This window comes from Rhinoraja longicauda, chromosome 35 (assembly GCF_053455715.1).
Source record: "Rhinoraja longicauda isolate Sanriku21f chromosome 35, sRhiLon1.1, whole genome shotgun sequence".
Lineage (NCBI taxonomy): Eukaryota > Metazoa > Chordata > Chondrichthyes > Rajiformes > Arhynchobatidae > Rhinoraja > Rhinoraja longicauda.
The window spans coordinates 21,707,829-21,732,789 of record NC_135987.1 but is presented as its reverse complement, the minus strand read 5'-3'; the positions used below and the strand labels follow the sequence as shown (position 1 = coordinate 21,732,789).

At 39.5% G+C, this 24,961-nt stretch overlaps 1 protein-coding gene across 1 annotated transcript in view; it reads left to right on the top strand.

The window, feature by feature from the left end:
* The window catches only part of ercc6 (excision repair cross-complementation group 6), a 49,043-nt gene that overhangs the window by 14,754 nt on the left and 9,328 nt on the right, over positions 1-24,961 (top strand). The window contains exons 6-16 of the mRNA XM_078428337.1: positions 2,509-2,643; positions 4,658-4,816; positions 5,589-5,724; positions 7,954-8,124; positions 12,431-12,607; positions 15,698-15,814; positions 19,911-20,006; positions 20,656-20,874; positions 21,865-21,975; positions 22,116-22,235; positions 22,986-23,080. Of these exons, the coding sequence (XP_078284463.1) occupies positions 2,509-2,643; positions 4,658-4,816; positions 5,589-5,724; positions 7,954-8,124; positions 12,431-12,607; positions 15,698-15,814; positions 19,911-20,006; positions 20,656-20,874; positions 21,865-21,975; positions 22,116-22,235; positions 22,986-23,080 (1,536 nt within the window). The remainder of the gene's footprint in view (positions 1-2,508; positions 2,644-4,657; positions 4,817-5,588; positions 5,725-7,953; positions 8,125-12,430; positions 12,608-15,697; positions 15,815-19,910; positions 20,007-20,655; positions 20,875-21,864; positions 21,976-22,115; positions 22,236-22,985; positions 23,081-24,961) is intronic.

Here is a 24,961-nt window from a genome sequence, read left to right as displayed (position 1 = left end):
TTCAGCGTGTGCTGAGAGCTATGGAGTCATAGTCGTACAGTGTGGAAACGCCCTTTGGCCCAGCTTGTCCACACCGCCAACATGTTCCATCTCCACTAGTCCTACCTGCCTGCATTTGGGTCATATCCCTCTAAACCTGTCCTATCCATGTACCTGTCTAAATGTTTCTCAAACATTGCAATAGTACCTGCGATTCGTTCACCAAATTAATTGCTGGAGTGTCGGGACTGACTTGTGAAGGAAGTTAAAAAAGTTTGGACCTATGTTCTCTTGAGTGGTGATGTCATTAAAGCGTGTAAAATTCTTACGAGGCTTAACAGGCTATCTCAAATACGTTGTTTCCTCTGGTTGCTGTCTAGAACAAGGGATCACTGACTCAGAATAAGATGTGTGCCATTCAGGATGGATGGAGAATGAAACTTCTTCAACAACGAGGTAGTGACTCATTGGAAGTCTTAGACTTAAGATTGGAGATTCATTCATTGAGAATAGTCATGACCCAGATCAATCAATATTTGAATATTAATGGATTACAGTGTTATACATGAAGCTGGCAGTGAGATAGAAGATCAGCTATAAGATTCATATCTTATTCAATGGCAGAGGAGGAGGCAGGGTCCATTGGCTGCTCCTATTTCTATTTCTTCTGTTCTTTTCTTTTCATGCTTAACTTAATTATGGCTGTGTGTAGCTCTCCTGTTTTATCCTTTGGTAGGCCTGTTGCTCCATATATTGGGTCTTCATGCGTTAGCCACATGTCCTTTTTCATCCACTGTGCTTGGTTTCCATACTCCTAGAATTGTATATCACGTTAAAATAAATAAGCCTCTGATTAGGAGTGTATCTGTGAGATAATGCAATAAGAAACTGTACTACCTGTGTATCCCAGCAAGGAGCAACAGAATCTGTTCCACAACAAAATCACGGAGATTAGCAACGGCTGTGGTGTACTGCAGCTCATTCAGGGCTGTCTGTACCTTCCTGTTATAATTCCACTTGTTGATCGGCCCAGGTTTTTCCACAGGTGTCGATGTGTATTGTTTTATCTTTCTTCATATGCTACTTGTCGTCTGAATCATATCCTGAGAATCCTCAAAATGATGTAAACCCTAAAGTTATTAGTAACAAAAACACTGTGTTAAATCGCACTGTTGATATTTTGTATATCCTGCTTATGAGGCAATAGATCTTTAATTGACTGAGCAGCTTGGGCTTTGTAATAACATATTGCTGTGTAAATTTAACAGACTTGAACTGGCCGTGATCTATGAAAGAAAAAAAGTTGCATTTATATAGTGTCTTTAATAATCTCAGATGTCCAAACGCATTTTGCAATCCATGAGCCATTTTAAGCAAAATAGTTTTGTTATTTTGGTTAAGTTACAGAGCAGAAACAGGCCCTTCAGCCCACCGAGACCATGCCGATCAGCAATTCCCGCACACCAACACTAGCCCACACACACGAGGGACAATTTACAATTTTATTGAAGCCAATTAACCTACAAACCTGCACGTCTTTGGAATGTGGGAGAAAAACGGAGCACCCGGAGAAAAACACACAGGTCACAGGGAGAACATACAAATTCCGTACAGACAGCACCCATAGTCAGGATCTAACCCGGGTCTCTGGCGCTGTGAGGCAGCAGCTCTCACCGTGTTGTTCTCACAGAGTTCTGGCAACTTGGATTGAGGGATATGCATTGATCGGTAGTTGCTGACAGAACTCTGGAGGAGCCTTGGTGAAATGGAGAAGCAGCAGTGGTGCAGTGGAGTTTGCGATTTGGCGCCTGACCCGCTCAGCACCACCAGGTGCCATTAACTTAAAAAAAGCTGTGAACATAGAAGTGTACAGCATCGGAATAGGCTCTTTGGCTAAGCATGATGCGAAGTTAAAATAATTTCTGCCTGCAGCTGTTCCATGTCCCCCCATTCCCTGCATATCCACATGCCTATCTAAAAATCTCTTCAGCTGCATTATCATATCTGCTTCCACCACCAACCCTAGCAGCATGTTCCTGGCATCCATCACTGTCTGGGTAAAAATAAAAACTTGCCCTGCACATCTCCTTTAAATGTTCCCCCTCTTCCATCAAAGCTAATGGGGTTAGGAGGGAGAAATAGATCAGCCATGATTGAATGGCAGAGTAGACCTGATGGGCCGAATGGTCTAATTCTATTCTTATCACTTATGACCTTATTCTCTCAGGTCATTGATATTTCGTCCCTGTGAAAAAGGTTTTAATTGTGTAGGAAGGAACTGCAGATGCTGGTTTACACCGAAGATAATCCAGAGATGCTGCTTGTCCCGCTGAGTAACTTCAGCATGTAGAGTGTGTGTCTATCTTAGGTTTTAACTGACTACTCTATCAATGCCTCTCCAAATTAAATATACTTCCATCAAGTCTCCCCTCAACCTCTGGCGTTCCAGAGAAAACAACCCAAGCTTTGCTACTTTGCCAAGCTCTAAGCTTTTTCGGTATTAATGTAACCCAATGTGTCTTCACACAGGAAATGGCAAAGGAAGCGGCTGTTAGAGAAGGAGCAGCGACGAGCAAGTGGAGAGGGTGCTGCATCTGATGAGAGTGATGCAGAGTTTGATGAGGGCTTCAAGGTGCCAGGCTTCTTTTGGAGAAAGCTGTACAAGTATGTAAAACCGTGAAAAGGATGTTTAGAATAGAATGGATTCGTAAATTTCTGTAACACTGAATATGAGGAGATTGGTGGTGGTGAGAGGTGGGGCATGATGGCTGGAAGTGGAAAGGCATATCACTGGATATCTGCCTGTCTCTGGGTGAGGAAAATAAGCAGCTGTAAAAGAAATTAACTTGGATGGTCTCGAGTTTTCAGTTAATGTGGGAAAGCAAAACAAATTAATTGTTAAAACTGGCAGACTATGTTTACTTTATTAGAGTTATAAAGTCATTGCCATTGAATTACATTTTAGTTAATTGGTTTGTACATGTGTTTATTTCCTCTTGGCTTTGGCCAAGTAGTAAGACTAAATAATGCAGATATTTCCATCTTGATGGAAGCAGCTTTCAATGGAATTGGTTTGTGATGCTGTAGGAAAGAGCAGTGTAGGCTCCAAATCATTTTATTGACCACTCGTGCAATTAATAACGGTTTTTGAGTGAATCAAAAATGGATCATTCTGCATTTAGCAAATTACTAGTAAAATTCAATGCTTACCTAAAATCCACTAATGCATAGTTTGCAAAATATACGTCCATAAACCGTTACAACATTTATTGTTTACTTTAAAATATTGGCAAAATCACAATAGTCACAGCACAGGCAATTTAGCCGTTCGAGGCAGTCCTAGATATGTTGGAGCAATCTAGTTATTGCCTCTCACTTGCTCCTGCAAAATCTTTCCTTTCAGATAATTTTCCAGCTCCCTTTTAAAAATCTATACTTGAATTGGTTTCCATTACCTGTACTAACCTGGCAGTAAATCCAGATCCTAATCATTTACTTGCTAAATTTTTGTTTAGTGTCATTTAAAAAAAAAAAACAGTCATTTTTATTCTGTTTATCTAGTTCTTGACCATATGCCTGTGGCAACAGCTTCTCTCTATCTATTCCATCTATGTCCTTCATGATTTTAAATACTTCTATCAGATCTCCTCACAACTTTGTCCTCCTTCCAAAGAGGACAAACCCAGCTTCTTCAGTCTATCCTCATTACTTGGGACTTGTCTCCAAATCATTTTGTTAAAACGCTTCTGTTCCCTGTGCAGACCCTTCTGATCTTTCCTTATATGTGGCATCATCAACTGGCCAAGTCATTGTTTTCAGAGATTCATCGTGATTTCCTTGTTCTTGTGCTCAGTAGCTTTGTTTATAAACCCCCTTTGCCTTTTTAACTAGTTTTATAACCTGCCCAACCACGTTCAATGATCTGTGCACATACACGCATAATCTGTTTTCTGTACTCCCTTTTTGAATTCTATCTCCTAATTACATCACTGCTTCTCACACTTCCCATCACCCTTCACATTTCTATGTATAAAATTTAGTCTGTGCTTGCCCCATTCTGCCTTTATCATCTTGAAATGTATTATTATCCCCATCACTTTTTATGATGTATGCAAGCTCTGTGACATCTGCAGATTTGGGAATGGTGCTCTGTATACAAGTCCAAGTTATTAATATATCCTATCCCTGGGGAAATACTCTGCACAATTTCCTCAAGTCCAACCAACAATCTTTGATTATTGCTCCATGTTTCTGGTTACTTAGTCACTTTTCCTTCTGTGCTTCTACTGACCCTATATCTGAATGAAACAAAGTTATCTGTAAAACATTTAATGGAATTAATTAGGCTTACAAGCAATGTTAACTTAGTTTCACAGCTTCACAATTGTTTAATGAGTTACAAATCGCTTAATTGAGACACAGTTGCATTTATTATTTCTGATTTTGAATTGATTTAGGTTTAATAAAGTTTCAATATTGTACTGAGGTACAATGAAAAGCTTTGTTTTGCAAGCTATCTTATCAGAGTAGATAATATTAAACATAAACACAATAAAGTCAAACTCAAATACAGTAGATAGAGCAATGGGGAAATTAGAGATTGTTTTGCTGCTAATGACTATTTGTAAATGGTTTCCATTATGTACTGCAAAGTGAAATCTCTTTCTGCTACTACCAGGTACCAACAGACAGGTGTGAGGTGGCTGTGGGAATTGCACTGTCAGCAAGCAGGGGGGATCCTGGGAGATGAAATGGGACTAGGCAAGACCATTCAGATAATTGCCTTTTTGGCAAGCCTCAGCTACAGCAAGATAAGGACACGCGGCTCAAATTACAGGCAAGTGCTGCCCTGCAGACTGTCAGTCTGTGTAGCTCAATTAATATTTCATCATTTGTATTGCTGTTGTAGGAATGACTCGTGAATTTTTAATGACATTTCAATTACAATATTCCTTTAATTCTTTTAGTAGGACCATCAAAGGGAATTTTTACGAGATGTAGGAGCTGAGGGCAAGGGAAATTAAACATGTAACACATTTAATGAATGGCAAAACATTGAAACTTCATTTTGCAGAAGAGAAACACATGATGCCACGGGTCGATAAATGTATAGAGTTACCCTTTTCAATAGAGCCTGTTTGCAAACTCACTTGTGCCCAATATCAATATTTTGTGTAAACTGAATTTTAAATCATGCATATAAAAAGTTATCTTACTTTATTAAATCTAGTATTAAAATCTCCTTTGGCAGCGTTCCATATCCACAGCTTTTACATTGTAATGAATATCTTTTGATGCTGTCAGTCAGTGCTGAAAAGATGCTATTATGCAGATGTACTCTACTGCCTCTGAAGACTTGCACCTCTTTGTTTTTCTCGTATACACTGTTGTTTTACATGAGGATGACACTTTGCAGTGTCCTGGAATCTATTGATACTTTCTGTTTGTTCTAGGTTTTTGCAGTGTTTTTTTTTCATTTTCATTATTGATGTTTGCTGTTGAGTATAACGACTAGAATATGCCTAATTTAGAAGATTGTTTTGGTATTGATATGCCATGATGTTAAAATTAGTGTTTAAGTTTATGTTTTTTTTCCATTTAAATTGAAGGTATGAGGGTTTGGGCCCTGTAGTTATTGTCTGTCCAGCTACAGTGTTACACCAGTGGGTAAGGGAATTCCATACTTGGTGGCCACCGTTCAGAGTTGCAGTTCTTCATGAGACAGGCTCTTTTACCAGCAGGAAGGCAAGTATCTAGAAAAGCGGGTGTCTTGGTACTGCCTAATATAAAGCAGAAATTGCGTTGAGATATTCATGAATGTAAAAATCACGAGCTGGTTTGCATGAGGAAGTTGTGAAATTAGTACAATATGATCTGATAGAAATTGGTTAATATCACTATCTGATATTTTCTTTGTCTATTTAATAATGTATTAACTTCAGGTTTAGCATTATTCAAACATGTAGGAATAACAGAAGTGAAGAAATTGGATATGCTTTAGAATTTATGGTAGAAGTATCCTCAAAAGTAAGATAATCTTTTAGGATGTGCCTTTATCTATATTACAGCGAATACACGTTGCAATTCTTTAGGAAATGCTAGATTATGAATTTAATGAACTTGTACTTAATGAAAATATTAATTTTTGTATAAATGTCAATATTGCAGATTCCATGCACGGGATTTACTGATGTTTGCCACACAGTTTATTGCTTGCTGTCGTGCATAACTTCCTAATGTGTTTGAAGACAAAATAAAATATTCAGTATAACACCAATGAGTATATTTTAGGCAGTTTTAGTTCTCACAGCTGACGTCTCATTGTTTTCCTTACAATTTAGAAATCCGCTATTCTTAGTTTAGTTTAGATTCAGCATGGAAACAGGCCATTCGGCCCACCAAGTCCATCAATCACCCATTCAATTTTGTATCCACTCCCTACAATGTTCAGAGGCTAACTACCTACCCGCACGGCGTTAGGATATGGGAGGAAACCGGAGCACCCCGAGGAAACCATTACTGACGACTTCTGGTTTAGTTAAATATCAATGTCTGTAACAGGGCTTTTGAATTCCTATGGCCCCAATAACGTTGAATACAACAAATGCACATTAATTCACATTGTTATCCATGAATTTAATCTTTCGTTATTCAAGCTCCAGCTAAAGATAATGGAATCTTTGGAATAATTTGGGGTAAATATTGGAGGTTAACCTGGTGCATTCCTGTTCTAGTCCCCCCATGACAATGTTTGAGTTACCAAGTTACATAATCTGCATGGATTGCTACACTTACTAAATTTGTTTCATTTTAGAAGGGATCTAAGGAACATTACTAATTTGATGCTTCGTTTGAATGTAGTCATGAGAATGCTGCTGCAGATATTCCCACCTACCTCAGCATAGATTTAAAAATATTGAATCTGGCAAAATATTCAAATTTTCTTTGTTGCAGGCAGATAACTTGAAAACTTAATTTGTTCCTATTTTCAAGTTAATATCATCAGTGATTAAATATGGAAACCAGTTATAATTTATTAGTTATCTGCAGACCAACATCTTTTAATAGCCTAAGTTCAATTGATGAAATCCAAGTTAATTATTAATTGAAAGCATTTCCTACTGCCAGTGAAATGTTCACAATATTTTGCTGATTTAATGTCCTCTTTGTGTATATGGATAAGTTGCAATCATTTGCCAATCTGATTGATTTTAATAACTGGAAATGAGGTAGTGTTCTGGAGATGACATGCTAATCAGATACTGCTCAGTAACCACTGAAATAAAGTAAAAAGCCTTTTATATTTTCTACGATGATGAGAATACTCAATCTCCAGCTTTAGTGTTCAGCAGTGCAGAAAATGATACCAAGATTTGTTTTATTTGCCCTGTACATTATTGTGATGCTGATGAAGACTGGGCTTTTTACTTTGACATGGAGCATTTTCACTCATCTTGTTTCCCCTGCCTGCCCAAGATCTTGTTTATTTAAATATTTTGCTTGAAGGAAGTTTAAATTAATTCCAGGTTCAGCAATTCATGACTGTGAACCTGCTTTGCTCAGTTCGCTGTGCATGGCCTTCATGTGCTGCATTTAAGTCGTGTTTTGCTGGTATCTGACAATGTGATTTATGGCTGTTGTTTTCTAACAGTCCACTGTTTGCCCTCTAGGAGGTATTGGTCTCCAGAGCATCAATAATAACAGCACCACTTTCACAAAATGTCTTTTAATGATGGAAGAACTGTGTTCATTGAGTTAGGCTAATTGCAGGCATCGTTTATTAATTGCAAAAACTAGGAGAGGTTACATATTTTACAAGCACTTAATTTGAAATCACGGGAGATGTTTTGAGAATTAAATCTGCTGATGGAAGTCTTAGTACACTTTATAATGATTTTTGTTATCACTGTACATGCAAAATAGAGAGCGTTACTATACATGTTATTGCAATTACACTGTATTTTGATCTTGCAGGAGAGGCTCATTCATGAAATTGCAGCATGCAATGGTATTCTGATCACCTCTTATTCCTACATCCGGATCATGCAGGAGTCACTTGCACGCTACCATTGGCAATATTTAATTCTGGATGAGGGGCAAAAGATCCGAAACCCAAATGCTGCCGTTACTGTTGCATGTAAACAGGTATCCCAACACTTATTTTACCCTTTCCTCTGGTTTAGTATGAGCAGAATCGGACAGAATGTGTAGCTCATCCTTAAATGATTATGTTTATAATTAAATTGCATGCTAATCTCTTTCGGATGCTATTATGTTGACCACATGCTGTTGATTACAGATACAGGGCAGTGAAGATGGACAGGTTATGTCTAGTTCCTTATCAGAACTACCATGATGAGGCAACTCTCTTTCAGTCCAGTCATGCATTCCAGAGGGCACACCCCAAATGTTTTAGAAGTCAGCTACAGTTCTCAGTTAAGAATAAGGGGTAGGCCATTTAGAACTGAGATGAGGAAAAACTTTTTCACACAGAGGGTTGTGAATTTATGGAATTCACTGCCTCAGAAGGCAGTGGAGGCCAATTCACTGGATGCATTCAAAAGAGAGTTAGATAGAGCTCTTAGGGCTAGCGGAATCAAGGGGTATGGGGAGAAGGCAGGAACGGGATACATTGAATGGCAGTGCTGGCTCGAAGGGTCGAAGGGCCTGCTCCTGCACCTATTGTCTATGTATCTATGTACTAGGAGTCTAGTTCATTGATGATGGGGGTAATGGATCATTGAGAAGTCTGCTACACATGAGACGGATTCGGACAAGTTGGGAGTTATGGAGATGGATGAGAGAGCTTCATTAGTGTTGGTGCTGGGATAAACACAAAGCTAGCCAGCATTAATCGAGGCCAATCTTCTTGATCAGTAGAATATGAGAGTCCAGCTAAACTTCATGTGAAAGGGCACTTGGTATTTACTTTGTGCCAGATCATTAAATTTTGGATCCAGAAGGAACTGAAGTGTCAGTTAAATTCTATGGGGGTGAAATATTGTGCCTGTATTTTTGATGTACAGGTGACCTGGTGTACAGGTTACAGAAATTACCCATTACGGATTTCACAAATCAATACCCAAAAATTGGATATATGGAATAAAATTTGCTGTTTCAGAATTTATGTGGGAAAACATTTAAAAAATGGGGGGGAAAAGTGTTGGCAATGTGAGATGCCTGTTCACAGGTCCTCTGACTGGAGAGAACGTGACAAAGGAGAGGCTCGGCTGTGACTTTTTACTTTAGTTTAAAGATGCAGCAAGGAAACAGACCCTTCGGCCCACCAAGTCTAGCTGACCATTGATCACCTGTTATCCCACTTTCTTACCCACGCCCCACACACTTGAGGGCAATTTGCGGAGGGCCAATTAACCTACAAACCCGCACGTCTTTGGGATGTGGGGGGAAGCCGGAGCATCCACTGCCAAACTCATCAATGTGATGATGTCATAGCCAAATTTTATTACCTCACTGTATTGAGAGAGCAAAAATAAAAAGTGACAACACTTGTTAGTTTCATTCGCAAGAATCTTGGCCATCCCCAGGCCTAATGTTGGCCTCTGCAGTTAAATAAAGGCACTGGGTCACTTTGTCAGCATTGATAAAATGGTTTAATATGAGAGAAGACGTGCCGAGGGAATCTACCTCCACGTTACATGGGCTTCACTGCGGGAAAGGCTGTTTGTGTTACGGAAAGTCCTGATTTCAATGGTTATCTGGATCTCAGCCTAACCTTCCAGACCAGGCTGCCATGCGGTACCTTGTCAAAGACCTCAACTAAAGTGCATGTAGATGACATCTATCACGCCGCCCTCATCCCTTATCGGTCCTTGCCTTTCCAAAGGCTGGTAGAGACCACCTCTCAGAATCCAATAACTCACCAACCACCAGCCTGTAGTTCCCAGGGTTTTCCTTGCATCCTTGCTTAAATAGGGGCACAACTTTAGCCATCCTACAGTCTTCCTCCCTTGGCTATTGATGATAAAAATATCTTTGCCAGTGGCCACACAATCTGTTCTGTAATTTCTCACAATGTCCTGGCATATATTTGAATTTGGATCAATGATCAGATCCAAATCAGGATTAAAAGGCCATTGGCCTGCCGAGGTACAGCTCTTTTACACATTTTGTTCTTATTTAAAAAATGCCTGGGCCCACAGTCACCAAGAGAAGTCTTATTATATGCAATGCTCCTATGTATTCAGAAGCTATCTCATGAAGTTATCTATAAGGAACTGGACTTTTTGCACCTACTGTCCATCTTTATAGGCACTATCATCACTTAGGAATATTTTTTATTGAAAAATTCAATCTTGTGCAATTAGTTTATTTTTTGGTATAAAAGCATTCACACTGCAACATGCAAAGATTTATATTAAAATGGAGAACATTCTTGTTCTCTACAGATCCCAGTAATCTTTTCATCCACACAATTAATGTTTCATATAAATAAATGTTATGTTAGCTGCTAATAGTTTTAAACGATGCAAATTTTTTTCTGTATTCATTTTAATTTTGATGCTGTAATTGTAATTTTTTGCACAATCCGCAGGCATTGCCACTTTCATTTCACTGCACATCTTGTATGTGTATGTGACAAATAAACTTGACTTGATTTGACAATCTGAACTCCAAACTCCAGACATTTCCCCGACCAATTCCGTCCGGGGAGAGGGTTTAAAGGAAGCAGCCACAGACTTTAAACTTCATTTCAGGAATACATGCTGCTGTTTTTCATTAATTCACATGATGTTGGAGTGTTATCAGACAGGCCAGCTTTTATTGCCCATCCTTCACTATCCGAGAGTTGAAATTCACTGAGCTGTTTCAGAAGATGGTTAAAGTTCAACCCTTTGCTCTTGGGTCTGGCCTGGAGTCACATCGAGGGCAGATCTCCCTTCTGTAAAGCATACCGGTATTTTTAACACAAGCAGGTGGTCACTATTCTCAATAATATTCTTTACTTACAGATTAATTCAATTAATTAAATTTTAGCATCTCAGCTGTGATGGTGAGAATTGAATTTGCAAGAGCATATTGTAATATTCCAGAAACATAACCGGTGCATTACTCCAACAGGACCAGAGTTAGATGTTCTGTTGCAGCTAATTATAGCACAGTTACAGAAAACAATATGCAATTATAAGATAAGATAATTAGTGTATTCTAAAGATAACCCAGAACCATTTATTACAGTTGAATGTATAAAAGGTGAATGAGATTCCATCTTTAAATCATTGTTTGCTGATAGACCCATCACTAGTTTGAACTAAAGATAGACACAAAAAGCTGGAGTAACTCAGCGGGACAGGCAGCATCTCTGGAGAGAAGAAATGGGTGACGTTTCGGGTTGAGAACCTTCTTGAGACTGATACTCCAACATTTTGTGTCTTTCTTCGGTTTAAACCAGCATCTGCAGTTCCTTCCTACTATTTGAACTACCCTGATATCTTTCTTAAAAGAATCTTTGTGAACTTAATTTTGGCACAGCTTTATTGAATCATAAGAGCTTTTAATGTAGATTAATATTTAAAGAGATGTATTTGATCTAAGTTTCATAGTGGTCTTGTACTCAGTGCTGTTAATGGATACTGCTTGCCTCTGAGTAGCAAAATTAAACTGCAGTCACCGTATTTTTATACTGCAGAGCTATAAATTTTATTTCATGGAGAGCTTGAAGCAACAGTGTGAAGTCAATCAACAGCAACAAGTTTGGGGCAAGGCCCTATACACTGGGATCAGCCAATCTTCCCTGTCCCGCCTGCAACTGGTCCAAAACACCGCAGCGAGACTCCTGACGGGTACCCGTAAAAAGGACCACATCACGCCGATTCTGGCCTCTCTCCACTGGTTCCCTGTACGGTACAGAATCAACTTCAAGCTCCTCCTATTCACATATAAAGCCCTAAATGGACATTCCCCCCCCCTACATCAAAAATCTTCTAACCCACCTCTCTAACTCCAGGTCCCTCAGGTCGGCCGACTTGGGGCTACTCACTATCCCGCGGTCTAGGCTTAAGCTCAGGGGTGACCGCGCTTTTGCGGTTGCAGCTCCTAGACTGTGGAACAGCATCCCTCTCCCCATCAGAATTGCCCCCTCCATCGACTCCTTTAAGTCCAGGCTCAAAACCTATTTCTACTCCCTAGTCAAGTCAAGTCAAGTCAAGTCAAATTTATTTGTCACATACACATACTCGATGTGCAGTGAAATGAAAGTGGCAATGCCTGCGGGTTGTGCACATGCCTAGCGTTTGAGGCTCATTCAGGAGGCGCTGTGAACTGTTTTGTATGTGCTATTATGTTTGCGCGCTACTGTATGTTTCATTTTTTTCTTAGTACCTAATCAGATGTACAGCACTTTGGTCAACGTGGGTTGTTTTTAAATGTGCTATACAAATAAAATTGACTTGACTTGACTTGACATTAACTGTGTTTGTTCTTTTTACAGTTCCGGACTGCACACCGAATTATCCTGTCTGGATCACCGATGCAGAATAACCTGAAGGAGCTCTGGTCCTTGTTTGACTTTATTTTTCCAGGAAAACTAGGAACATTGCAAGTCTTCATGGAACAGTTTTCAGTGCCGATTACAATGGGAGGTTATCAGAATGCTTCCGCTGTTCAGGTACTAGGTGGTGAGGTTGCTACTCTCCATACACTGTAACCAATAAGAGACTTGTCTTTTGAAAACAAATCAACCACCTATACATTTACAACTTCTCCTGCTTTACAGTTGCTAGGCTTACACATTAAATCCGTATCATATTTGAGTAATGGAAGTGTTACTAATTCATGCATGTCTTCTGATTAGAGTTATACAGCATGGAAACAGGCCCTTCAGCCCAATTTGTCCATGCCGATCAAGATGCCTAATCTAAGCTAGTCCCATTTGACCATATCCCACGAAACCTTCCTATCCAGCTGTCAGCATGTTTTTAATGCTCCATTCCATAGTTTAAAACAGATAGGCAAATGAGAAAGGGAAATTAGAGTCATAGAGTCATAAAGCATGGAAACAGGCCCCTCAGCCCAACTTGCCCATGCAGATAAAGCTGGCCCATCTACACCAGTCCCACCTACCAGAGTTTGGCCCTTATCCCTGTTGAAGAAGGATCTCGACCCGAATCATCATCCATTCCTTTTATCCAGAGATCCTGCCTGTCCTACTGAATTACTCCAGCATTTTACATCTATCTTCGCTCTTGCCTTTCCTGTCCCTGGACTTGACCTGTCCATGTACTGTATCATAGTAGATACATGGACCAAAGGTGCAGGAGTAGGCCATTCGGCCCTTTGAGCCAGCACCGCCATTCAATGTGATCATGGCTGATCATCCACAATCAGTACCACGATCCTGCCTTCTCCCCATGCCCCTTGATCCCTCTAGCGCTAAGTGCTCTATCTATCTCTGTTTTGAATGCATCCAGTAAATCGGCCTCCACTGCCTTTTGAGGCAGAGAATTCCACAAATTCACAACTCTCTGTGTGAAAAAGTTTTTCCTCATCTCAGTTCTAAATGGCCTACCTCTTAGTCTTAAACTGTGGCCCCTGGTTCTGAACTCCCCCAACATCGGGAACATGTTTCCTGCATCTAACATGTCCAATCCCTTAATAATTTTATGTTTCTATAAGATCCCCTTTCATCCTTATAAATTCCAGTGAATACAAGCCCAGTCACTCCATTCTTTCGTCATATGACAGTCCCGCCATCCCGGGAATTAACCTCGTGAACCTATGCTGCACACCCTCAATGGCACGAATGTCCTTCCTCAAATTAGGGGACCAAAACTGCACACAATACTCCAGGTGTGGCCTCACCAGGACCCTTTATTAGGCTTGAGAATTAACTGGAAAGATGAAACCAGAAGAAAACAACTTTTAAATGGAAAATGGGGGAAAGGAAGTCAGATAGTTCACCTTTACTATTCCAATATAGTTCAATCGTCCTTTATTGTCACATGTGCCCTGAGCTACAGTGAAATTTGATTTACCATACAGTCATACCAAAAAAAAGCAACAAGATGCAAAATTACATTAAAATTTAATATAAACAGCTACCACAGCAGTGTGTGAGAATCGCTAGGCACACAGCATAAGCAGAGACCCACAGCCATCAGTCCAATGTCCGGGCCACACACACGCTCCTCCACCGTCATGTCACCAGAGTTGCACCGACCGCTTGTCGCTCTCTATGCAGTCCCTGTCCGCCCGAACAGTCAGAAACCCGTCCGCACTCGCACCAGACTCCAGGACGCTCCCGTGGCGCGACGTCCCCGCAAATACCGAGACCACCGCGCTCACGGCACTCCCTCCGAGTCCCCACCAGCGCAGGCAGCATCCATCTTGCTTTCAGTGACCTCGTACTCCTCACTGTGATGGAAGGTGAATAACTTTTACCTTCTTCCTCCATTTCTCCCGCGATGGGGGTGATCGAAACATCCGCAGTTGGGGCGATCGAAGCTCCTGCAGGCAGCGATCGAAGCCCCCGCAAAGGGGCGATCGAAGCTCCTGCCACTGGAGCTTCCGAAGCCGATCCCTAACAAGGGGACCGCCAGCTCCACGATGTTAGGCCGCAGTGTGGGCGGAGATACGACACGGAAAAAGACGCATCTCCGTTGAGGAAAGAGATTAAATAAAGTTGCAAAACATGCAAATAAAACACTAAAAACAACAAAGAAGAAATGGACAAGACAGGCTGGCGGGGCTGCCACTCACGGCGCCACAGCAATAATCATGCTTAAATATCTCCCAAAGAATTCACACTTTGAAATGCTGGCTGTACGCACTTTGTTTTCCCATTACAGTAAAGATAAAAAACGGTGTGATGCATGATGTGAATCTTTTAGCCTTGCTAATGCTTGGTAATTGCATGCACATTCACATTACATTTTGGTTTGGAATAGTGGATTAGATTTTCTTTGCAAAATAAAAACATTGTTTATAATAATACTCATTAATTAAGTAGGTGTCCAAATTGTGCTATAATAACCCACCCTCAGTTTTCAGCAGATCCACTACTTTGCCATATGTTCCTTAAAGTAAAAACAGACCTCTGTTTGTGTGGTGATATTTTCTTGTCTTAAGCCTGCTTTTGTCGCATCAAGCGGACACTAATCTTTCCGTGTAATGTACCTTTCTTGTTGGCCCCCTGCAGGTTTCCTTTTGATTTTTTGGACCACTTAGATTAGTGATAAATGACATTTGAACTGAGATAGGATTAGACACAGAGATAACGTACCATGATGAAAGGTCCATTTCCCTGAGGGAAGGACTTACGCAGCTAATAAAACTTCCATTTCATGTCCTCTTGAGAGCTTCGAACTATACCCCGGTTTTAAGCTTTAAACCATTAAATATAGAACCAAACATCAGTACACTGGAGCATTGATACCATTAAAAATTAAATTTAAAAGCCACATCTGCCACGAAAAGGATTAGCACAAATTGAAGATTATTGTAGTTAATAGCAATATTGTGATGTTAATTAACTTACCTGCATTATTTCTCAATGTTTTTCCACAAAATAACCCTTACAAGAGAGGAATTGACAGTCAATTCTTCACCATGTGTATTAAAATGTATTACATCGTGTCTAAGGGTTCTGTTAAATGCTGTGAAGGCTGTCTTAAAGTAGAATTTTGATTTAACTATTGCGAATGTGTCCCATGGACCATCAAGAATACAACACTGACTTGTTATTCTATACTTTTCCCAGGTACAAACTGCTTACAAATGTGCCTGTGTTTTACGGGACACTATAAACCCATACTTGCTACGAAGAATCAAAGCAGATGTAAAAATGAATCTGGCATTACCAGATAAGAGTGAACAGGTGAGTGAAATACAGAGCTTTATGGCCCAAAGTAAATTTCTACCTGGCAGTGTATAGTTTAGCTATCCTTTGACAGGACAGCACATAATTCTGTGTTCGTACCCAATGGGAAACTGTACTGTACTGTGCCTAGACCAGAGCTTCCTGCTCTGGGCAGGGGGAACTGCCCAATTATCGTACGTATTGTTACTTTGATTCCGATTGTTTGACAGCAGAGACTGGGGAATGCACCTGGAAACCTGTTGATTTGTTAAGACTCAACAGTTGCACTCTAGATGCAATTACCCGTGGAGTTATTGAGAATTTCGTAATGAAAAGATGGATTCTTTTTTAATCACTTTTGGGGATGTGTGAGTAACAGCTGTACAATTTTAACTCTGAAGTTAAGCTAAATATAATGTATATGAACACTTGTTCTCAATGGAACTGGAGACCCGCACGATTATTGGTTTGCTTAAAAAGCAGATGAACAAAACATTAGACGGTTGACCTCCAGAGCTTCTCCAGACCCTTTCCTTGGAAGCTTGGTGTGACAGTAGCTGCATTAAATATTAAAATGCCATCATGGATGCACAGCAGGGGTGATGCATACAAAATAACAAAGATTTCAGTCACACAAAAATAAAGAGCACTTCACATCTGTGGGCACAGATGCTGATTGTGTTTTTTTTTATTGTTCCCTATAAATTTTTAATTACCTATATAAGTTAATGCTGAATTGAGAAGAAAGCGTGTCATTTTTAATTTTACCCCATAAATTTAATGACTTTTAAAAAATCTGTATTAATTAATTAATTAGCAGTGTGTCGTGTAGTTTGCTATCAAACACACAGCATGCACAAATTGTAAGCAGTTTAATGTTTTCTGTTCCAAAGAGTTGGCAGTAATGTATACCAGCAAAGGTGTTTGTCGTTCACAGGAACTAATGATTAGTTTAAAGGCAGAACTAATCACAGAGTGGAATATTCATCAATAATACACAACACTCCAGCATTGTGCTGCTGCATTATCACATCATCACTTTATATAAAGATATGAATAATTCCTGAAGCATGTTGCTCATTCCTGTTTTGATTGTCTTCCTTCTGTAGTGGTCCATAATGCCACTAATTTGTAAAGGACGAGTCCTGAGTCACACAAGTATGGTTACTGGCTTCCTTCTACCCTTTTGGCACTTCTACATATGTGTCAGGGATTGTAGAGAATTGGCTTGTTATGGACAGACTATGTTACAGTTAATTTCAAGGAATTTTACGTTTGTTTGTTTGTTATGATTGTTGAAACCGTCAAAACAATGAGCAGTTTTAAAGATCCTCAAATCTCAGCACATATTGCTTTTCACCATACTTGTGTGCATGACAATTAAGGTGACTTAATGTTTTGGCAAAGTGATGCCATTTTGCCCTCCCATCTTCCTTTGCGGTTAGTTTTGTTATCTCGTGAGCTTCATCCCTGCAACAAAGCTTGGGGCAAAAGTCAAATATTATTATTTTACATAACAGATGGGAAGACATCTATTCTCCATATTGTTCGGCATGGATTGCTACAAAAGTTGCAACTCCATCAGATTCAATTTGTTTGTCAACCTTTATGGCTAATGCTCTGTGGTTTGGCACGGTGTGTGGATTGAGTACTGCGAAAACAAGTCGTAAAGTATCTTGGTATTGGAAAATAACCCCCTCTGCGATGGAAAGGATCTTTCAATCCTTCTGTAGTGGGTCTATGTTTTCTGAGTCCTCAAGTTAATATCTTATCGATCGACAGTGGATGAGCTTTTGCATATCTACTTGCATGCACAGCTGATTCCAGTGATGTGCCTTCCACTACATTAATCCTTGGGTCACAGTGAATGGTGCAGTTGGCAAGGATTCTCTACTGCGCAACTAAGCTAATAACATTTCCATGGTACTTAGTTCCCCAGTTCTTTCCAAGTCTATTTAAGATTTTAACATTAGCTTGGTAGCTGTGATGACTGGTATCTGAATTTATTGGTGACTGGTATCTGAAATATTGTGAACCGATGACCTTATTTGTTCCATTTTTCCTGGCTTCCTGTTACTGAGTAGTAGTTCTTTCTCATCTTTTCAACAGGATGTAGCCATCACTGGCAAGTGCAGAATTTATAGCCTTTGTGTGAGTGGTAGAAGGATGTCTTCCTGATCTCATGCAATCCTCTGACAATGATCCACAGTGTTATTGGACAGAACCGTCTAAGATTTAGACTAGTAATCATATATGAATCGAGGGTGCAAGGCAAAAGGGAACTTCCCAATGATTTTCACCTGCAGACACAGAGACTGCAGATGCTGGAATCTTGAGCAAAAATAATCTGGTGCAGTAACTGTTCAGACTGAAGACAAGTCCTGACCTGAAACATTGTCCATTTCCCTCCATAGATGCCGCCTGACCCACTCCGTTCCTCCAACAATTTGTTGATGTTCACGTGTGCTTACTGTCCTTGTTTCTGTTAATGCTAAAGCCACATATTACAAAGTAGAGTCAGAGTAGCCTGTCAAGTAACTGTGATGCATTAGGTAGATGGTAAAAACTACAACTATGTGTGCAAATGGCAGAGGGACTGAATGTTCAGAGTGGTGCACCTTCATATACCTCATCATCTGATCTGGTTCATTGACAAGATGGCATACCCCACAATGTTTCTATTTTCTTTGATGCATTCTTTGATTTCGAATGTTTTCATTAGTGAATATTGTTATATTCAATTTAATGATACAAGGATCTTATTCATACATAGAGAAACTAGACAACAAATTGAAAGGAAGTTATTTTCAGAATAATATTGGGGTTTTTTCTAAACATGGAGAGAGGATATTTTAGAAGCTGAAGCCTCAAAATACAAAATTAAATTATCTGTTGCAAACCTGCCCAAATTTCTTATCTTGTGTTACAGTTTTTTTTGTTTATTGTAAAGAGACAGTCTGAAGAAAGGTCCTGACCCAAAGCGTCTCTGTCCATTCCCTTCACAGATGGTGCCTGACCCGCTGAGTTCCTCCACCATTGCTTTTTTGCTCAAGATTCCAGCAACTACAGTTTTTTTGTTTATCCAAAGAAATAGTCTTGTTGGCTCAATACTGTGGGGAGATGGGATTCTTATTGGTACAATATGATCTGAGCAGTTGGCAGTAAGCTGCTCTTTGATCAATAGGACAAGACCGGTTGATTTGAAAGGCATTGCTCATGTGGGTCATCTTTTTCCATTATGTACATAATCTTTAATCTGTTTATTTAACATTCATAGTTATGGAGAGATACAGCATGAAATCAGGCCCTTTGGCCCACCAAATCCATGCTCTCTATCAACCACCCGTGTCCAAGAATCCTGCAGTAATCATTTTCTTTAGACACCCCTCATGTTCAAAATTCAAAAACACTTCATTTGTCCCCGTGGGGCAATTTACAAAGGAACGTAGAGCAGTACAAAAACTATTGGGGAGGAGGGGATTAGCAGTGGGACAGGGGTGGTTGGGAGTTGAGGAGCTGAACAGCCTTAGGGACAAAGGTTGCCCTTCTCCTCTGTGTCGTACAGCCAATGTTGTCATTATCTCCCCAGATTCAACCAGTCACCTACACATCTGGAGCAAAGTACAGTGTCCTATTCACCTACACATCTTTGGAATGTCCGGAAGAAATCCATGCATTCACAGAAATGTGCAAATTCCACATGTACAGTAGCCAGGTCTCTGGTGCTGTGTGGCAGCAGTTCTACCTCTGGTGGTGTGAGGCAGCAGTTCTACCTCTGGTGCTGTGAGGCAGCAGTTCTACCTCTGGTGGTGTGAGGCAGCAGTTCTACCTCTGGTGGTGTGAGGCAGCAGTTCTACCTCTGGTGGTGTGAGGCAGCAGTTCTACCTGCTGTGCCACTGTGCCGCCCAATGTTCCGTTCAGTCTTACGTTAAATATATTTGAAGTCTAAACTTTGCCACGCAAGTGTGACTATAGTTTAGGTAGTGGTACTGACATGAAATTTGTGTAGCATCAGAGCTTTTTATTCTAAAATAGTAATCCCAAATTACAGGGTCATCTGAATGAACACTTTAAGGAGAAATGTGCAAACTGACTGGAACTTTTCTTTTTGCAGGTACTGTTCTGTCGCCTAACAGAAGAGCAGCGTGAAATCTATCAAGGTTTTATAGATTCCAAGGAGGTCTATCAGATTCTCAATGGGGAAATGCAGGTCTGGTATCTCATTGCATTATATTTGTCAAGAAAGCTTGATTTCCAGTTCAGGGAGTGAGTGGAGTGAGGAATAATACCAATTGTTGTAACATTGACACACTCTTCTTTAACATTAACACAAATCCACAAGTGGTTACAGAGGATGAGAAATGAGCTTAATTTTTTTGATAAATAATTTAGATATTCTATTCCGTAGATAGACACAAAAAGCTGGAGTAACTCAGCGGGTCAGGCAGCATCTCTGGAGAGAAGGAATAGGTGACGTTTCCTGTTCCTTTTCTCCAGAGATGCTGATGTCCCAATCTCGTTGTACCCCTGTACAATGACAGTACAGATATATTGTATTGTATTGTATGACCCACTGCATTACTCTAGGATTTTGTGTCTACCTTCGGTGTAAACCAGCATCTGCAGTTCTATTCTGTACTTTGACTTAGAAATTGCTTCATATCTCTGGTGGAACAGGTGTGCAGTCCAAATGCACCACATCAGTTCAGTCTTACAATCCTCCATTTGGTACCAAGATTTCTTGTACATACAAGACCTTATGTTTTTGTAACATACAATGTCTATACAGTGGAGCAAATGGACATGTTGCTGAGTTGTCTCTCTTTCTCTCCCCACACCCCCCACCCTGTCTATCATAGGTATTCTCAGGCCTGATAGCTCTCAGGAAGATCTGCAATCACCCAGATCTCTTTTCAGGTGGCCCCAAGATCCTGAAGGGTGTGCCTGATGAACAGCTGACTGAAGAAGAGCATTTTGGATATTGGAAGCGCTCTGGAAAAATGATCGTGGTCAATGCCTTACTAAAACTTTGGCACAAACAGAGCCATCGAGTGTTGCTCTTTTCACAGTCACGGCAGGTCAGATGCTCTGGCAATAATGTAATGCAGAGCAAATCCACTTAATGTGCCTTCCTACCCAACGCAGAAAGTGCCAGGTGTCCATTATACCTATAGTTTCTATCCAAGACTCAGGACTATTTTATTGTAATTTGTCCTGAAGCGGAACAATGAAATTCTTACTTGCAGCAGCACATCAGATATGTAACCTTAATACTCTGTAAACACCATAATAAACAACAACAAAACTAATAGACCAAAGGCAAAAACAATACCTCCAAGTCTATGTAGTTTGCAGTTTATTTTGAGGGTCTAGGGTTTAATAGCCTGATGGTTGTAGGGAAGGAACTGCTCCTGAACCTAGACGTTACAGCTTTCAGGCTCCGATACTATTTTCCCAATGGCGGGAGTGAATGAGAGTGTGGTGTGTGGTGTGGGTCTCTGATGATGCTGGCTGCCTTTTTGAAGTAGTGACCCCTGTAGATCCCTTCGATGGTACGGAGGAGGTCAGTACCTGTGATCTCCTATTTAAAAATTCAGTCAATGCTTAGCATCATCCACAGTTAATGCTAACTTCCTCAGAATTTTAGTATGAAAAGCTTTTATAGATCCATTAAATTAATGCTTAGTTCTATTACATTTGTTAGGTTGATGCGTTTTGAATATAAACAAATGCTTCATTTTTTAGCTGAATTAGAATTGACAGTGTCTGATATTGTTTCAAAACACTTTTGATGTACTTTCAATCAGTTAAACAGATCAATATGCAGTTCATTTAGCTTGAGTTTAAAATAAAAACAGCAATTAGTAGGTACACTTTTCGCTTGCTTTCATTACAATTTATATATGGCCGGTGCAAATAATATAATTATATTCAATATATATGGCAATTTGAGCATATTCTGTGTTAAAAATGTTAATTTCTAATTTATTTTTATAGCACATCAGAAACTGTTTACATTAAGATATGCTTCATGTGCTAGATAAACATTTCCCCCTTCTTTGCACTAGCTGTTGGACATCATGGAGCTATTTGTACGAAATCTGGGCTATTCTTATCTTAAAATGGATGGATCAACAACAATAGCTTCTAGACAGCCACTCATTAATAAATTCAATGAGGTAGGAGATCTATACAACATTGCTGTGCTTATTTTTGAGCTACAACAGTGCTTTTATTCTTGCTGTTTGCCATGGATATAGAATATGCAATGTTTTTTGAAAGATTATTTTTTTTAAACAAATGTATTTTTGTGTTACAGAACGCTTCCATATTCGTCTTCCTTCTCACCACTCGTGTTGGTGGTTTGGGAATCAACTTGACTGGAGCAAACAGAGTTATTATCTATGACCCTGACTGGAACCCGAGCACTGACATACAGGTGAGCCCTTTTCATTTTGTATCAGAGCAAGCAGCACTGAACTGGTACTCTGCTTCCATCTATCACCTGCAGGCTTCATAAGGCCATAAACATGCATGTGTATATAGACTCGTTATTAAGTAATTATGTGTTCACAAGTGCAAGCTGAATTTGTTACATTAAGAACAACGACTAAAATCTGCAATCTATATATTTTCTCAGGTGGAATTTCTGTTTTCAATTGTTCAGTTATTTTATTTTGCTAATGTTCTGGTTATGGCAGAGAATGTGATGTATTTCATGAGCAGTACATACTGAAGCAATCTGAGGTACTTTGAAATGCCCGATTCCGTACTAACACTAAACAGTTCACTTTGTGCTGTTCAGAGTATTCACAAATAAAATGTTGGCTGGATGATGGCCTGATACCCATTTGCTTGCGTGTATGTGGTACGGTTGTTCAGCTGTCAGCAATTACAGCAAGTATAAAGCTAGCAGAAAACTTAATTAAAAACTGCTGGAATACGAATAATATGACTGCTTTGTGCAGGTGGGGCTATAACAAATTTTTACTGAACTATAATGTGACCATAAACCTTTGCCCTGCTGCCGAAAGGTTCCCTGCAATAAAGGCTCATAGTTTCAGCAATAAAAATGCATAACTCAGAGCTGACCTGTTGAGAGAATTGTGCATACGCTGCTCATATTTGCCTTTTGATTCTGAATCCATTTACAATGTGTTGGATGATGTTTGCTTAACCCTTTTTTTAGGCTCGAGAACGTGCCTGGAGAATAGGCCAAAATAAACAAGTTACCATTTACAGGTTACTGACTGCTGGCTCGATTGAAGAAAAGATCTATCACAGGTCTGTTTACAATTGGAGATATCTGTTTGTGATGTGTCCTGCCACGTTAAACTCTGTAAATTGTCATTTGATTTGATAGAAAATGAAAAATTTCTTAGGAGCCATTTTGCTTTATTCCAAATGATTTTACATGCCAAAACATTTTAATTTCACACTGGGTGATCAGCCAAATATTGTTCTTGATTTTTCTTCCCCCTCCCATGCGTACCCTTCAGTTACAATTACAGGAGTATTGCTCTGCGCTCATTCATGTAGAAATGTAAAGGTAAAGAAAGAAATACAAGGAAAACAAGAAAACCGCACACACTCAGCAAATAAATCAGTACTTGAAAGAGAAGATGAGGTTACAATTGAGGCCCCTACGAATGATCACAAACGATGAAAGGGTTATAACCATAGTGGTGATCTGATAGCATCACCAATTTAGGTTCAAAGTATGTCTTCACACAGAGAGTGGTGAATCTGTGGAATTCTCTGCCACAGAAGGTAGTTGAGGCCAGTTAATTGGCTATATTTAAGAGGGAGTTAGATGTGGCCCTTGTGGCTAAAGGGATCAGGGGGTATGGAGAGAAGGCAGGAACGGGATACTGAGTTGGATGATCAGCCATGATCATATTGAATGGCGGTGCAGGCTCGAAGGACCGAATGGCCTACTCCTGCACCTATTTTCTATGTTTCTGTGTCTCAGTCATACTTCAGCAGCAGTGGAACAGCTCTTTTGTACCAATAAGTTCATTTCAGTGGCCCATCTCCACCATCTTATGCCACTTCTGAGTGATGCTATCAATTAGTGATCAGGCTTTATTTGTTGTGATCCGTGTTATCTGATTTTACACTTTTGGAAACAGCTGAAAGGGGATTTTTGAAATTCATTTATCCAGATTTTATTTTAAACCAGGGACCAGGCATGAAAGACTTTACCCACTGTACTTGCTAATCACCTTTCACTGGTAGCACCATTAAGGATCCTACTGTAGCCATAAGCCTGTCTGCCTTTACAATTCCAGTTTGGCTGTTTTCCTGCAACCATCTTTGTGTTTACTTGCACTTTGTGTTTCGACTCCACACATGTAAAGTAAACCAAAATTTTAAGAATACAAAAAGAATTCAGCGTGAATTTAATGAATAAACATTTTTTGTGATCTGTAAGCATGTTAGGTTTTGCTGAAAGTGTTTATTTTCCTGCATCATTCTCTATAATAAGGTTGACCTGTTTGCATTGTAATTAGTATGAGGACCAATAGTTCTTGATGCATTGGGAGAAGGAGCACTCACTAGAATCCTCCCCAATGCACCATCACCAAATTGATGGTGAATAAGTGCATTTTCTGAGCACCACAGGAAATTGAAATCCCTTTTTATATATATATATATATATATATATATATATATGTGTGTATATATATATATATATATATATGTATATAGTAATATTCTACATGTTTAAACATTTTTGTCTGAGATACATATTGTTTTAGAATTGAGAGAGGAAACAATTTTAAAATACAATACATTAAGTTTATGAGTTGTAGAAAGGCTGTATGATTTTAAATGAATGCTAGTTTGTTATGAATGCTATAATCCAATGTAGTTTTTTTTTGTGTTATAACATTTATTGGGATTCAAAAATACCTAAATATTATTTGTAAGATCTGAAAGGTATTTAAAATCTACAAAGGTTATGGCCAATGTAACTTATATTAAAACGTTCTATACAAAACCTCAGTGGTCATTTTGTAAAGTGATATTGAAACAACGTTGTTAGGCATTTAGGTAAGAGGAAAGAAAAGAAAAGATGTTAACAAAACTGATAGCCCAACGTAGTTCTTGAAAGTGCAAATAACCAACAAGTTCTGTGATTTTAATTTTCATTTTTTATTC